This window comes from Eptesicus fuscus, chromosome 8 (genome assembly GCF_027574615.1).
Source record: "Eptesicus fuscus isolate TK198812 chromosome 8, DD_ASM_mEF_20220401, whole genome shotgun sequence".
NCBI lineage: Eukaryota > Metazoa > Chordata > Mammalia > Chiroptera > Vespertilionidae > Eptesicus > Eptesicus fuscus.
The window spans coordinates 19,935,636-19,949,282 of record NC_072480.1 but is presented as its reverse complement, the minus strand read 5'-3'; the positions used below and the strand labels follow the sequence as shown (position 1 = coordinate 19,949,282).

The 13,647-nt window shown below is 44.7% G+C and overlaps 1 protein-coding gene across 1 annotated transcript in view; it reads right to left on the bottom strand.

Annotated features, from left to right (window-relative positions):
• The window catches only part of ENOX1 (ecto-NOX disulfide-thiol exchanger 1), a 211,754-nt gene that overhangs the window by 2,500 nt on the left and 195,607 nt on the right, over positions 1-13,647 (bottom strand). The window contains exon 13 of the mRNA XM_054719823.1: positions 11,838-11,923. Within this exon, the coding sequence (XP_054575798.1) occupies positions 11,838-11,923 (86 nt within the window). The remainder of the gene's footprint in view (positions 1-11,837; positions 11,924-13,647) is intronic.

Here is a 13,647-nt window from a genome sequence, read left to right as displayed (position 1 = left end):
TTGGTGTGTATAATAGAAATAATATCCCTCCCAGTGTTGTTGGGAGAATTATATATAAAACTAGAGGCCCGGTGCACGAAATTCATGCACTGGGCAGGGGGGTGGGTGTGGGGTGGATTGTTCCTCAGCCCAGCCTGCACCCTCTCCAATCTAGGACCCCTCAGGGGATGTCTGACTGCTGATTTAGGCCCAATCCCACAGGGTTCCCACAGGGATCCGGCCTAAACCAGCAGGCGGACATCACTCTCACAATCCAGGACTGCTCACCTGCCTGCCTGCCTGATTGCTCCTAACTACTTCTGCCTGCCAGCCTGATCACCCCCTAACCACTCCCCTGCCAGCCTGATCATTGCCTAACTGCTCCCCGGCCAGCCCGATTGCCCCCAACTGCCCTCACCTGCCGGCCTGATTGCCCCTAACTGCCCTCCCCTGCTGGCCTGGTCACCCCCAACTGCCCTCCCCTGCCAGTCTGGTTGCCCCCAACTGCCCTCCCCTACCAGCCTGGTCACCCCCACTGCCCTCTCTTGCAGGCCTGGTCCCCCCGAACTGCCCTCCATGCTGGCTTGGTTGCCCCTAACTGCTCTCCCCTGCTGGCATGGTCACCCCCAACTGCCCTCCCCTGCAGGCCTGGTCCCCCGCAACTTCCCTCCCCTGCAGGCCTGGTCTCCCCCAACTGCCCTCCCCTGCAGGCCTGGTCCCCCCGAAATGCCCTCCCCTGCTGGCTTGGTTGCCCCTAACTGCCCTCCCCTGCCAGCCTGGTTGCCCCCACTGCCCTCTCCTGCAGGCCTGGTCCCCCCGAACTGCCCTCCATGCTGGCTTGGTTGCCCCTAACTGCTCTCCCCTGCAGGCCTGGTCCCCCCCAACTTCCCTCCCCTGCAGGCCTGGTCTCCCCCAACTGCCCTCCTCTGCAGGCCTGGTCCCCCCGAAATGCCCTCCCCTGCAGGCTTGGTTCCCCCTAACTTCCCTCCCTGCAGGCCTGGTCACTCCCAACTGTCCTCCCTCCCCTGCAGGCCCAGTCGCCCTCAGCTGCCCTCCCCTGCTGGCCAGGTCGCCCCCAACTGCCCTTCCCTGCTGGCCTGATCGCCCCCAACTGCCCTCCCCTGCCAGCCATCTTGTGGTGGCCATCTTGTGACCACATGGGGGCGGCCATATTGTGTGAGGGTGTGATGGTCAATTTGCATATTACCTCTTTATTATATAAGATGTAGCACAGTACCTAGCACAAGTACACTTTCGATATATACCATATGTCAATGCTGATAGATGTAACACACTAATATCAAACCTTTTGTGGTAAGTGGTTCAAGATCTGTGTTCCTAGGACACAAGAAATGAGTATAGGGAGATATACTGTCAAACCCAATTTCTAGTTGGTCTGGGAGGAAGTTTTCCTTCAGCTTTATGAGGCCAAGTTCTCCTCTAAACAAGCTCCTGTGGATGAAAGGGGCCACATGCTAACCTGACAAGCTCAGAGAAGGCCTGCATGGCGATCTTGCAAACTCAGAGACCTAAAGTAACCACAAAGGATGGTCTGAAATTAACCTTTAACTAAAAGTAATTATGGTGGGTAGTTACATCCTAGGCCAGTATCTTCACTGACAAGGTCAACCTTTACCTTAACTGAGCCTATCTGTCTTTTTGCATCTATAATTACATACCCTGAGGAATGTCTGGGTAACTTGTAACTTCCCTTTTTCTGGACACCCTGGGGCACAACCTAATGTGCTGGGTGCCAGGACAGATACCACAAATTCCTTCATTATCATGTTTATTGTTCCTGCACCCACCTAAGTATGTGTCTATCATTTTACTTTTTATCCAATCCCAGGGGTTTCCCTGCTTTGCTTTCTCCTGCCTCTCTAGTCTATCACCAATGGATTTCATGTAACCCACCTACGTCCCTTCCCTTTGATTGCAATGTATAAATACAGATGTAACCCGCCATTCTCTGGAGCAATTTCTCAATTCATTGAGGTTCTGCTTCCCAGGATATGTCAACAGTTTGGCTCAAATAAACTCACAAAAATTCTTTACAGGTTTCAATGTTTTTTTTACGTTAACACTCCTTTCTTTCTTTGTAGGAGGACAGCACAGGATGAGCAGTCCTTCCTCAGATCAAGCAAAGACTATAGAGAAGCTGGCAGACCAAGGTGACAGCCCACCCTTCATAAGCTTGTTTCTAGCATAACTACCACCTCCTTTAGCCTTGTGCTATTCATTAGGAAGGAAGAAAAAGCTGAATTCTTTTTTTTTTTTCATTCAACTTAGAAGATTCTAAGGATTTTAAATCTTTATTATTCAGATTATTACAGATGTCCCTCTTTTTTCCCCTCATAGCTCCCCTCCACCTGGTTCCCACCCCATCCCAGGCCCTCACCACCCCTGTCCATGGCCATAGGTACTGCATACATGCATATAAGATCTTTTGTCCAATCTCTTCCCGCAACCCCCCCACTCACTTCCCCCCCAAAATTCTCAGTCCACTCCATTTCCATGCCCCTGATTCTATTACATTCACTAGTTTATTTTGTTCATCAGATTTTTTATTCATTTTATTTTTAGATTCACTTGTTGATATGTATTTGTTGTCACTCTGTTGTTCATAATTTTTTATCTTTACCTTTTTGTTCTTCTTCCTCTTCTTAAAGAATACCCTTCATATACTACTGGTTTGGTTGTAAAGAACTCCTTTAATTTTTTGTTGTCTGTGAAGCTCTTTATCTGACCTTCAATTCTAAATGATAGCTTTGCTGGTTAGAGTAATCTTGGTTGTAGGTTTTTGCTATTCATCACTTTGAATATTTCTTGCCACTCCTTTCTGGCCTGCTTAGTTTCTGTTGAGAAATCAGCTGACAGTCGTATGGGTACTCCCTTGTAGGTAACTGTTTTTCTCTTGCTGCTTTAAGATTCTCTCTTTGTCTTTTGCCCTTGGCATTTTAATTATGATGTGTCTTGGTGTCGTCTTCTTTGGATTCCTCTTGTTTGGGGTTCTCTGCACTTCCTGGACTTGTAAGTCTATTTCTTTCACCAGGTAGGGGAAGTTTTCTGTCATTATTTCTTCAAATAGGTTTTTAATATCTTGCTCTCTCTCTTCTTCTGGCACCCCCATAATTCAGATGTTGGTACACTTGAAGTTGTCCCAGAGGCCCCTTACACTATCTTCATATTTTTGGATTCTTTTCTCTTTTTGTTCTTTCAGTTGGGTGTTTTTTGCTTCCTCATATTTCAAATCTTTGACTTGATCCTTGGGATCCTCTGGTATACTGTTGAATCTCTGCATATTATTCTTTATTTCAGTCAGTGTATGTTTAATTTCTGACTGGTCCTTTTCCATTTTTGGCATTCTCACTAAGATCCTTGAAGGTCTCACTGAGTTCCTCAGAGGTTTCTAGAAGATTCTTGAATAACCTTATAACTGTGGTTTTGAACTCTATATCCAATAGTTTCCTTTCTTCCATTTCTTTCATTTGTGACTTGTTTCTTTATCTCCAAATTTTGGCTGCTTCCCTGTGTTTGTTTCTATGTATTGGGTAGCTGCTAAGTCTCCTTGAGTTGATAGAGTGACCTTGTGTAGTAGGTGTCCTATAGGTCCCAGTGGCACAGCTTCCCCAATCACCTGAAGTGTACACTCTTGGTGCATCCCTTTGTGGGCTGTGTGCACAGTCTTGTTGTAGTTAAGCCTTGATTGCTGTTGGTATCACTGGCCAATTGGCTGTGAGGACCAGCTGTATCTACAATGGAAGAGCTGCCATGCAGGAGACACCCTTATGGGGCAGGACTTGCTTTAGTGGGGCTTTGGTGCTCACTGAGTCTGCCCCTTGAGTGTGTCACTTATGGAAGTGATGAGTTGTAATCCGGTATGGTCTCACACTGACCACTGGGTACACTGGTTCTTGGATCTCCAAGGAGGTACAAAGTCAGCCACTGCCTGGGGCCATACAGCAGGAGCTACAGAGAGATCTGGAGATTCCTCCTCTTTGTATTGGGTTTGGAAGTGCCCAGATGAGGCCCAGCTGTGAAGCAAGGCAGGCTGTTGCTGGTGCCAGCCTTGGGCCTTCTTTTGATAGCTTTGGGGCTCCCTGACCCAGCTGCAGTTTGTTTGACAGGTTTTAGGCTGAAAAAGGACAGGGCATTCATGTGCAAAAGCTGCTGGGCACAGCTTGGGTGGGGTTGTAAATTGGGTAGGGTGAGGTCTCAGGGAATCTCCAGGGCAAAGCAAACAGCAATGGCTGTCAGTCAGCTCTGCACCAGGGAGGTCCCAGCACAGGAACAATGACTGTTGCGAGCACCTCTGTCTGGAAGAAAGCTGCCCCCATGTTCCTGCCCTGATGCCAGACCGCCAGTTTCTCCCTGTGTGTGTCTGGGCCCCCCAGAGTCTCACCAGGCACTGGAGCTCAGAGTAAGTGTGAGCTTGTATCTCCCTCCCAATTAAAAAAGCAGCACACCCGGGTGCCAGCAAGTTCCATGCCTCTACACCTCCTACCAGTCTCAATGCACTTTCTTCTTCACCCCTCTAGTTGTAGTACTTCCACTCAGCCAGCTTTCCCACAGTTCTGGATGATGGTTGTTATATATTTTAGTTGTAATTTTGATGTGGTCGTGGGAGGCAGCAAGTACAGGTGTTTACCTATGCCGCCATCTTGGTTCTCTCAAAGTTGAATTCTTGAGGGTAAAATAAAGACCTGATCTGAAGATAATCTGTATGTGAGAGGCCAGCTGGGGTCATCAGGTCGGGCAATGCCACCCAGCAGCCCTGCAGCTGGTTGTAAAGGGTGTAAAAACTGTCACCTAGAACTTTTTCTTTGCCAGACTATTCTGAGTAGGGGGAGAGCCTGTAGGGGCCATGTGGGAGGCAGTCGATCGATGATTCTCTCTCATCATTGATGTTTCTATCTCTCTCTCCCTCTCCTTCTCTGAAATCAATACAAATATATTTCTTTTATAAAAATGAAAACGCTTTCTTTAATCTTACTACACTCTCAAAAAGGAGGGAATAATTTACAAATGACGAAACTAAAGTCCAGAGAGATTAGGTACCTAGTGCAGGGTAACTCGGGGTAAGTGTGGAGCTGGGGTACAGATCCAGGCTCCTTGGCCTTGTTCTGAACCACAGATGCCAATCACCACAGCGAGTGGGGACTGTGGAAGGAGAACCAGAAATAATCCTCTTGGTCATTGCTTCCCTGCTCCTGGATAGGGGCCACTGGAGGAGGGCTTCTTGTAAAAAGGGCAGGATCTCTGTGATAAATACTTTAGAGTGACATCAACATCAAGCTTGTATGCATTCATATGCTAACGAACCCCACATGAACCTTTCACCAAAACAGCAAGCAGATCATGGGGAATCTTGTTTTCCATGGTTTCTTGACCTGAGATTAACTAATTTTAACCGCAAAGGCAGCAGAAGAAAGGTAGCTGCCATTTCCTGAGTCCTCACTGAACAGGGCACAGAGTGAGTGCTTTATGTGCGTTATCTCATAGAAAGTTTATTAAACAAGCAAACAAACTCCTCACTTGCTGGAAGAACGAAATGTAGAGGTAAAAATTTGGATTCTACTCGTGGCATAACCATTAAACAGCTTCACCACCTTGTCTAAATCACTTTATCTTTTGGGTGTTTTCTCATTTGCAAGACAAAGGAATAGGGGAAAAACTCACTGAATGATCTGAAGACTTGGATCTGAGTGCTGGCCCCACCATATATTAACCTCCCACCTTTGGGCAAGACATTTAAAATTAATCTGTCCACTAGGTTGGGACAAAGATTTCAAACTGAGAGGATGTAACAGGTCTTTTGGATACTTTAAAGCACAAAACAAATGGCAGCCAGCACTTAGCACTTACTGTGTGCCAGATACTGTCCCGAATGCTGTCTGGATATTGTCATTTAATACAGAGGGTAAAATTGAGGCACAGAGATGTTAAATAAGTTGTCCAAGGACACATAGCAACGAAGTAGCGAAACTGGGATTTGAAATGCTTCTGAATACTTACTGTGAATACCCAATTAACCATTCTCAGATTTTGACATAGCTAGAAATTAACATGATGGAAATTAGTGTCCTCAAAAGTAATTAACTCTAAGTTGCTGTTCGTAGTGCACGGTGATGGCCTGATTCTGCCATGAAGATGTAAATAATGTGGACATGGATGTGTCACGATTATAGAATAGACCAGCTCAAATGAAAGTCTATCTAATATATCCACTTAATAAGGCTCTCAGCTGAATTCTGGAGTATTTCTTTAAAGGTGTTTGTATCTCATGCCAGAAGTCCAAGGAGAAACTGCTTTCGGGTTAGGTTAATGGTTTTTAAATATTTTCCAAACCCGAACAAAATAACCTTTGTAACATATTCCATTTTGAATTTTCAACACAAATTCAAGAGAAAATTCAATCTGTCTTCCTTTTTTTACTTTATGGCCAGAGAATTTTTACTTTACAAATATCTTCACTTACTTTATTTCCATTTTCTGAAATCTCAGTTTCCCACACATCATGTATTTGCTGCTCTAGAAGGTGAGGAAGATTGTCATCACCAGTTTTACTACCCTCTTACCCAGCTGGCTTTTGTTCCAAGAAATTGGGGGTCTGTGTATTTTCAGCCTTTGATGCTGTCAGTGAACCCTCCCATCTCTGTGTTGCTTAAAAATTTCTAAGTCTAACATTTATTCTTTTAGAAAGAATAATTTTGCTCTAATTTAAAAAAAGAAAAAAAAAGGAAAGATAATAAGGAATAAAGGCTCCATGTGTCAAAGGGCTGTGTGGTTGGCAACACCACAGAAGTAATTTGTAAGGCCTGCTTGAATTTTTTTTCTGATTTGTTGACTCTAGTCCAAGCCCTCTGCCTCCTTGCCAGGCCTCTAAGCACATGTGTAAATTGACACAAGCAGACCTGAACCAATTTTATTACAAGGATGGTTGGCTCCACATCAGTCAGGCAAGGGGAGCCGAGGGACAGGGGGTTCTTGTCCGAGGCATAGAAGGACACCGACATAGGCTTTGTCAGGGCTGTGCCGTCAGAGTAGCTGACTGTAAACCCAGATTTCCTTCCACAAGATAAACTGACTGGTAGCCTGTCGTGCAGTTTTCACAACCCTGGGCAAAGCATGGCCTCAGCACACAGATACTGTGCTGGGAACATTTGCAGAGAGAAATACAGAAAGTGGGTTTGGGGAGGGGAGGGAGTGGGAGGAGGACACAGAAAGGAAGCATGGAAGAAATAAAGAAAGAAGATAAGTGAGGGATGAGGAACAGAGGAAAAGAAAAGGAAAGAAGAAGATAAATAGAAGGAAACAAATAGGAGAAAAGGAAAGACGTGGATGGAAAAATGGGAGAAGAAAAAACAGAAAGAAGGAAGGAAGGGGAGAAAGAGGAGAAAGGGAAGAAATGTGGTAAGAAGAGTTAACATGTCCCAGAGGGAAGCCACAAGGATAAGCACGGATTCAAGGATATTTCCCGTTAATAATCATGACTCAGTGATTTCACTCTTCTCTAACTTATATTTCACTAAATATTTGTCTGCCCAACTTAGCACTTCATTAGTTCATGTCTGATTCTCAAGATGGTTTATAGATATTAAAGCATTTCCTCAACTAGACCACAAGCTTTTTGAGAGCAGGCTTCTTAAATTTCTTTTGTTCTCTGGCCATTCCCTATTCTTCCTAGTCCCTAGGACAGTGCTGAGTATCTGAAAAGCAGTGAATTACCTGAGCATTCACCAGGTCCCTGGTAACTTTGCCAATTTCTCTCGCTGTAGGTGAGCAACTGTCTTTTTAAAAATATATTTTTATTGATTTCAGAGAGGAAGGGAGAGGGAGAGAGAGATAGAAACATCAATGATGAGAAAGAATCATTGATCGGCTGCCTCCTGCATGCTCCTCACTGGGGATCAAGCCCACAACCCGGGTATGTGCCCTGACTAGGAATCTAATCATGACCTCCTGGATCATAGGTCAAAGCTCAATCACAGAGCCACGCTGGTTGGGCAGCAACTATCTTTTTATTCTTTATGTAGCCAAATGGAAGTATTGTTACCTCCAATGCTTGTCATATGTCATAAGTTTTCCTGAGGTGTTGTGGTCTCTAAAAAAAACACATTCATTACAGCCTGTCTAAGCAACAGAAAACTCATTCAATCATTAATACATTGTGACAGGTAGTTATTTAGGAGAACATACATACTATTAAATATACATAGTATTAAAAATTACTCAGGTGGGCAATCTTACAAACACTACTGGGAACATTTCATCTACCCCTTTGCCTAGCTACAGTCTGGGAAAGAATGCTTTCCAATTAAGGCTGATTTGAATCTCCTTGAAACTGACCAGATATTTTAGTTTTGTATTTCAAGAGATATGTTTCTTTGTTTTTTTGTACAGAAATGCAAATGGTTCAACCCTGTGGTGGGAAATGTACATGTGGCCATGCACCATACAGTGGTATCGTGCCCAAATGACAGGCCTTTCTAAATCCTCCAGCATCTGCAGCTACGTTATGTCAAGTCTGGTTTTCAGAATCAAAGCTTCCACTCAGTGGGCCTTGGGAAGAGGCTGCAGGTATATAGAAGGAGCAGCCAGACACACTTGGAGAACTGGGTCTTAGTCTCCAAAAGAATACACAAGTTGGGGGAGGGGCAGAGCATCTGCCCCATTGACTGTAAGATAGGCACATTCACCTGCTAATGCTCGACTCCTTGCTCCTTAGGATTGAAGGGTTCTGGGCTGATGTGGGAGCGTCTATGTATTGATCAGAAAACATTTTCAAGATGGTGCTGCCAGCTGAAGAGCTTACCTGCCCGTGCCCAGGACATGGTTTTGGACTCAGCACAGCTTCAGGCAGCCGTGCGCCCCTACTGCCTTTCCCCTGTCTTCCTCTGAATGAATTGCTTACTTGGTCATGTTTTTGATACGGCAGAGCTGAGTGAATGAGAGCGAGTGGTTTAAAAGCAGCAGAGAAGAGAAAGATATGCAATTATCATTTTCAAGAGCAGCAATAATATTTAACTGGAAAATGGTCCATTATTGGCTTTCACAGTTTTAGGGAGCCTGTGCAATTTACATGACCAGGAGAACTGAAATTAATTCCCGTCTCTCCTTCCATTTCTCATCATTCTTATACCCGTATGTGGCCTTTGGGAAAATCCTAATAAAAACAGCTCCACTGCAGGCTGGATTGAGCCTGTATTCCTTGCTCTCATCAGCATTGGGATAGGCAGAATGTAAACGTAATTTTACAACATGTGTGGTGATGGCGATGATGTCCTATGCGAAGGAAACTGCTGTTCTAAGTGGAATTTTAAAAAAGCTATCCTACTGGAGTCAGCACCCCCACCCCCATGTTGTGAAGGGCAGAAGGGCATTTAAGCCACTGCCTAAATGCAACACTGACCAAACCTTGTGTGTGAGGGGGTCAGGGGAGGGCACCCTGTGACCCTCAAAGCAGGTGCACCAGGCCACTGCACTGGACAGCCTCGGCATGACCGGGCTGGCTGCGGCTCTGGCTTCAGGATTATGAGCCTCGCGCAGCTGGTGCAGGGACAAGGCCCTGGTGGATACTTAGCCGGCAACCTTTCATTATTTTGTTTTCTGCTTAAAGCCCCGAGGATATGGAATCCCAACATAGAGCAATAATTTGCTCTCTGGATTAAAAAGTCAATATCCTTTCAGCTTCGCTGGGATAGAAAGAATATTTAGTCCAATCACTAGCACCCAGGAGTTTTTAAGTCAGAGCACTTTCTCCATATATTTTTTTTTTACCTCAGACACGAGAGAAGGGTTTGACAGTTCTCTTGAGCATTTCATTCAGGAGATGGAGGGCTGTCTGGGGGAGACCCTGTGTATTCCGTCATTATCTTGTAAATGAAAGTACCAGTCTGAGAGGCAGTGGAATTCCCTTTGACCGAGTCGCTTCCCGGAAGGCCTATCATTTGATGACCAGAGACCAGGTATGTGAATTCCCTGCTCTGAGACGTCTGAGGAGACCACACAAGCCTCACCTTAGCAAACGGATGACGGACACTCTATTTTGAGGGTGAGAATAAAACAAGAGCTTCTACTCCACCAAAATAATTCATTATTTATCACCCCAGGTAATTTTACAGGCACGCACACACACACACACACACACACACACACACACACACACACACACACACACATTCACACACGTGCGCGTGCAGACACACACATTTTACAGATGCACCCATCAGCAACCCACACTGCTGGAGCAGATGGGACAAGCGCCCTGGAATTCATAGATAAAGAACAAGTGGATTCTTTGGCCATTTCAGCTCATACTAAAACCCAACAGCCTCTCCACAAAGGATTCCCACTTAGGATTTCCATAAAGGGGAGGAAAGACATCAACAACACAATACAACGGAAGATAATGGCGACAATAGGAATAATTTCTTGAGGGCTTATTCTAGGCCAAACCCATTGGTGCCAGAAGTATTACATTTAATTCTCCAGGCAAAGGTAGTGGACATATTAAGGAAGAATGGTATTGGTGAAGGGAAAAAAAGCAAAAAACAAAGAAGCCTTTCAAAGGGTTATTTCAACAAAGTGACATCTCCAGCTCTCCCCTCTCAGTTCATGTGAGCTAAAATGAGCATCTCCTATCACCTCCCTATCCATATGAGGGGAGCCCACCAAGAAGACAACATTATGACTCTGAACTTCAAGAATCCTACAGCTTCCTCATTCCCTTTGGCTCTGTTTGGCCTACCCTATCACCAGCTGTGAGAGAATAAAAGGGCATGCGTCTCTGTGACTAAAAAATACTTTTTGTTCCAGCTGACTTCTCTCAAAGGCAAAGTATAAGCCCTATTAGAAAGGGCAAACAGTTGTGAGATCATGATTTGGTAAAACCATTTGAATCAAAATAAGAACACAGTGTAGTGATGTAATTGACACTGACCACCGTAAATTTAGAATGACTTAATGCGTGCATTTCAGGGTCAGAGGACTGCCGCTGTGCTCCTGGTCCTACACACCCCATGCACTTGGCTGTGCTCCACGGAAGAGCTTCTTATTTCCATTTTTCTTCCCAACGTTTAACAAGCTCCTCAGTGACAGGCCCTGCCTCTCGGTTTGATTCTGTGTCCATCCCTTTCCAGGGCTTCCGCAGGCAGTACTGGCTAATGACATCACTTTATTTCGTCAGGGGCCCTCTCATTGTTCACTGGAATTCCATACAAAACTTGAGCTCTTGTGCCCCTTCTCTTCGGGCACACAAGCACTGCAATGGGCCAGGAGTACAGCAATTTGTAGATGGAAGAAACAGCCACAGGGAAATGAGGAGTGATGTCCTGACTCTGGAAGTGACCCTGGAGGGACAAAGCTGACTCAATAGTTATTTTTGTCATTTAGAGAATAATGCTGAAAAGCAACCATTAGTACAGTTTTCTTGAGAGTCATATCAGATCTTTATGTTATTTGAGGTGATTTTTCCTCTCTTGTGTGGAGTCCTTAACATAGAATTCTGTGAGAACACGGTCTAAGGATAATGCCCCATTAGCTACCCTGACCTGATTTCTCCCTTGTTTTGGGAACTTTTGGGACAACCTGCAATTTTAAATCCCTCATATGCTTTTTAAAGTAATTTGGCATCTGCTGAAAAAGTCACTGCCATTTTGGATAACTGCTCTTCTTTCTACAAAGACACAAGTGAAAAGAAAACAACAATCTGCCCCAAACCCAGGTCTTGTAGAGGAGAAGTGCTGACTGAGCTCCATATGCTAGTGCACCCCTAATGCAGCTCATAGGCCCCCCTGCAACCAGAAACTGGCATGTCAATTCCAGCAGTGTAAGTCCCCTCGAGAGAAAGAGTTTACCTTGGAGTCCAGCTGCTGCATGTATGACCAAAGATATTCTATATTGGCTCCGAAAGGATGGACATGAAGAAACGTTGATATGATGCCTGAATTAAAGAGACAAACATTGGACATTATTAAGAGGCAAATACGAGTCTCATCTATGAGATGACATGTCATCATGTCACCTAACTCCAATGAGGTTTTGTCAGGCTAAGTTATTTATGGTCTTGCCATTTCTAACAGCATTTGACAAGCATTCAGTGACAGCTGCTCTGAAGACAGTCACAGCAACACAACAGACAGAACTACCTCATGGATTATAGTAGTTGGAGAAGCAAGAGCCTGAGAGAAGATGTAGATGAATAAAGGTGTTGCTAAACAAAGGCTCCTGGAAGCATTTCAACTACCAATTTTATGCTTGATTTACCAATATAAAATTGTAGTTATTAGAAGGATAAAATTATCTCTTTTCTTTCCCTCGGTGGACTTGGTCGTGTGAAAAAGGCTCACACAGCTGTGTCAGAAATCACGCTGCCTCAAATTTCCCTGATAATTATAGCTGCTAGTTACGAAAAGTATTTAATCCATATTTCCCCTAACTGCCACTGAAGGAAGCATAAATCCTTTCTGAAACCTTTGCTATTGCTCCCTGGTTGCTGCTGCTGTTTGAAGGGAGCCCATTTGCTTTCTCCTCCTCTCTGCTGTACTAGTAACTTACACGATCATTCAAAAGGTCCAGGAATGGATGGCTTGGCTGGAGTCTGATATACACTGAGTGGCCATATTATTATGATCTCTGAACGCATAATAATCTGTCCATTCAGTGATTCAGTGTGTGTGTGTGTGTGTGTGTGTGTGTGTGTGTGTGTGTGTATGTATATATTAGAGGCCTGGTGCATGAATTCGTGCATGGGTGGGGTCCAGCCAGCCTGGCCAGGGAGAGGGGACATGGGTGGTTGGCTGGCCTGCCTGCTGGTTGAACTCCTGGTCGAGGGGACAATTTTCATATTAGCCTTTTATTATATAGGATATACATTGAGTTGCCAGATTATTATGCATTCAGAGATCATAATAATCTGGCCACTCAGTGTAAATCAGAAGGCTTTAAAAATAAATAAAAAATAAATAACTAAATAAATAAATAAATAAGGCTTTTCTATCGTGAAAAGAATCAGCTGTCAACATTGTACTGAGAAATGAAAAGCTTGATGTTGGTGTCAGGGCTGAAGTAAAAGCATTGCCTTTCTACTCTCCCTGCTCTCACATACAAAATCAAAGTAGTGGGCAGGAGGACCTTGCTTCTATTTGTTAAGAAACCACGTTCGGATGACACTTGTTTAGTTCTCTGCTAAGCAGGCTTTGAGATGACTTAAATCTGAGGATAAGCCCTCACATTGTTTATTTGGAAGCTTTGATGCTTGAAAGCCAAAGCAAAGGGACGCCCGCCCTGTATGAAATGCAGTCAGGGAGAGCACTAGACAAGAGCTCCTCATTCTTGTGCGAGGGCACCCTGTGAATAGCCGGTGACCTTGGATTGATCTGGGATAGGCTCTCACGGTGCCCTGATCTCCTGTGTGATACCTGGACTCTCTGGAATGCCTGCCAGTTTTTAAAGACAAGTTGCCAGTTTATTCTGAAGCGTCCGGATGAGCGCTCTCAAACACCTGTCCGCAGCACCCTGCTTTCAGGTGGGCTGCCTTGGTTTGCAGTGAAATGAGGAAGACAGAAATAACTCATTACATTTCTCCATAAAGCTCAAACCTCACTTCCAGAAGTTGATCTGTTTTTCTTGAGATATTAAAGCCCTACCATTTTATTCTGAGATCAC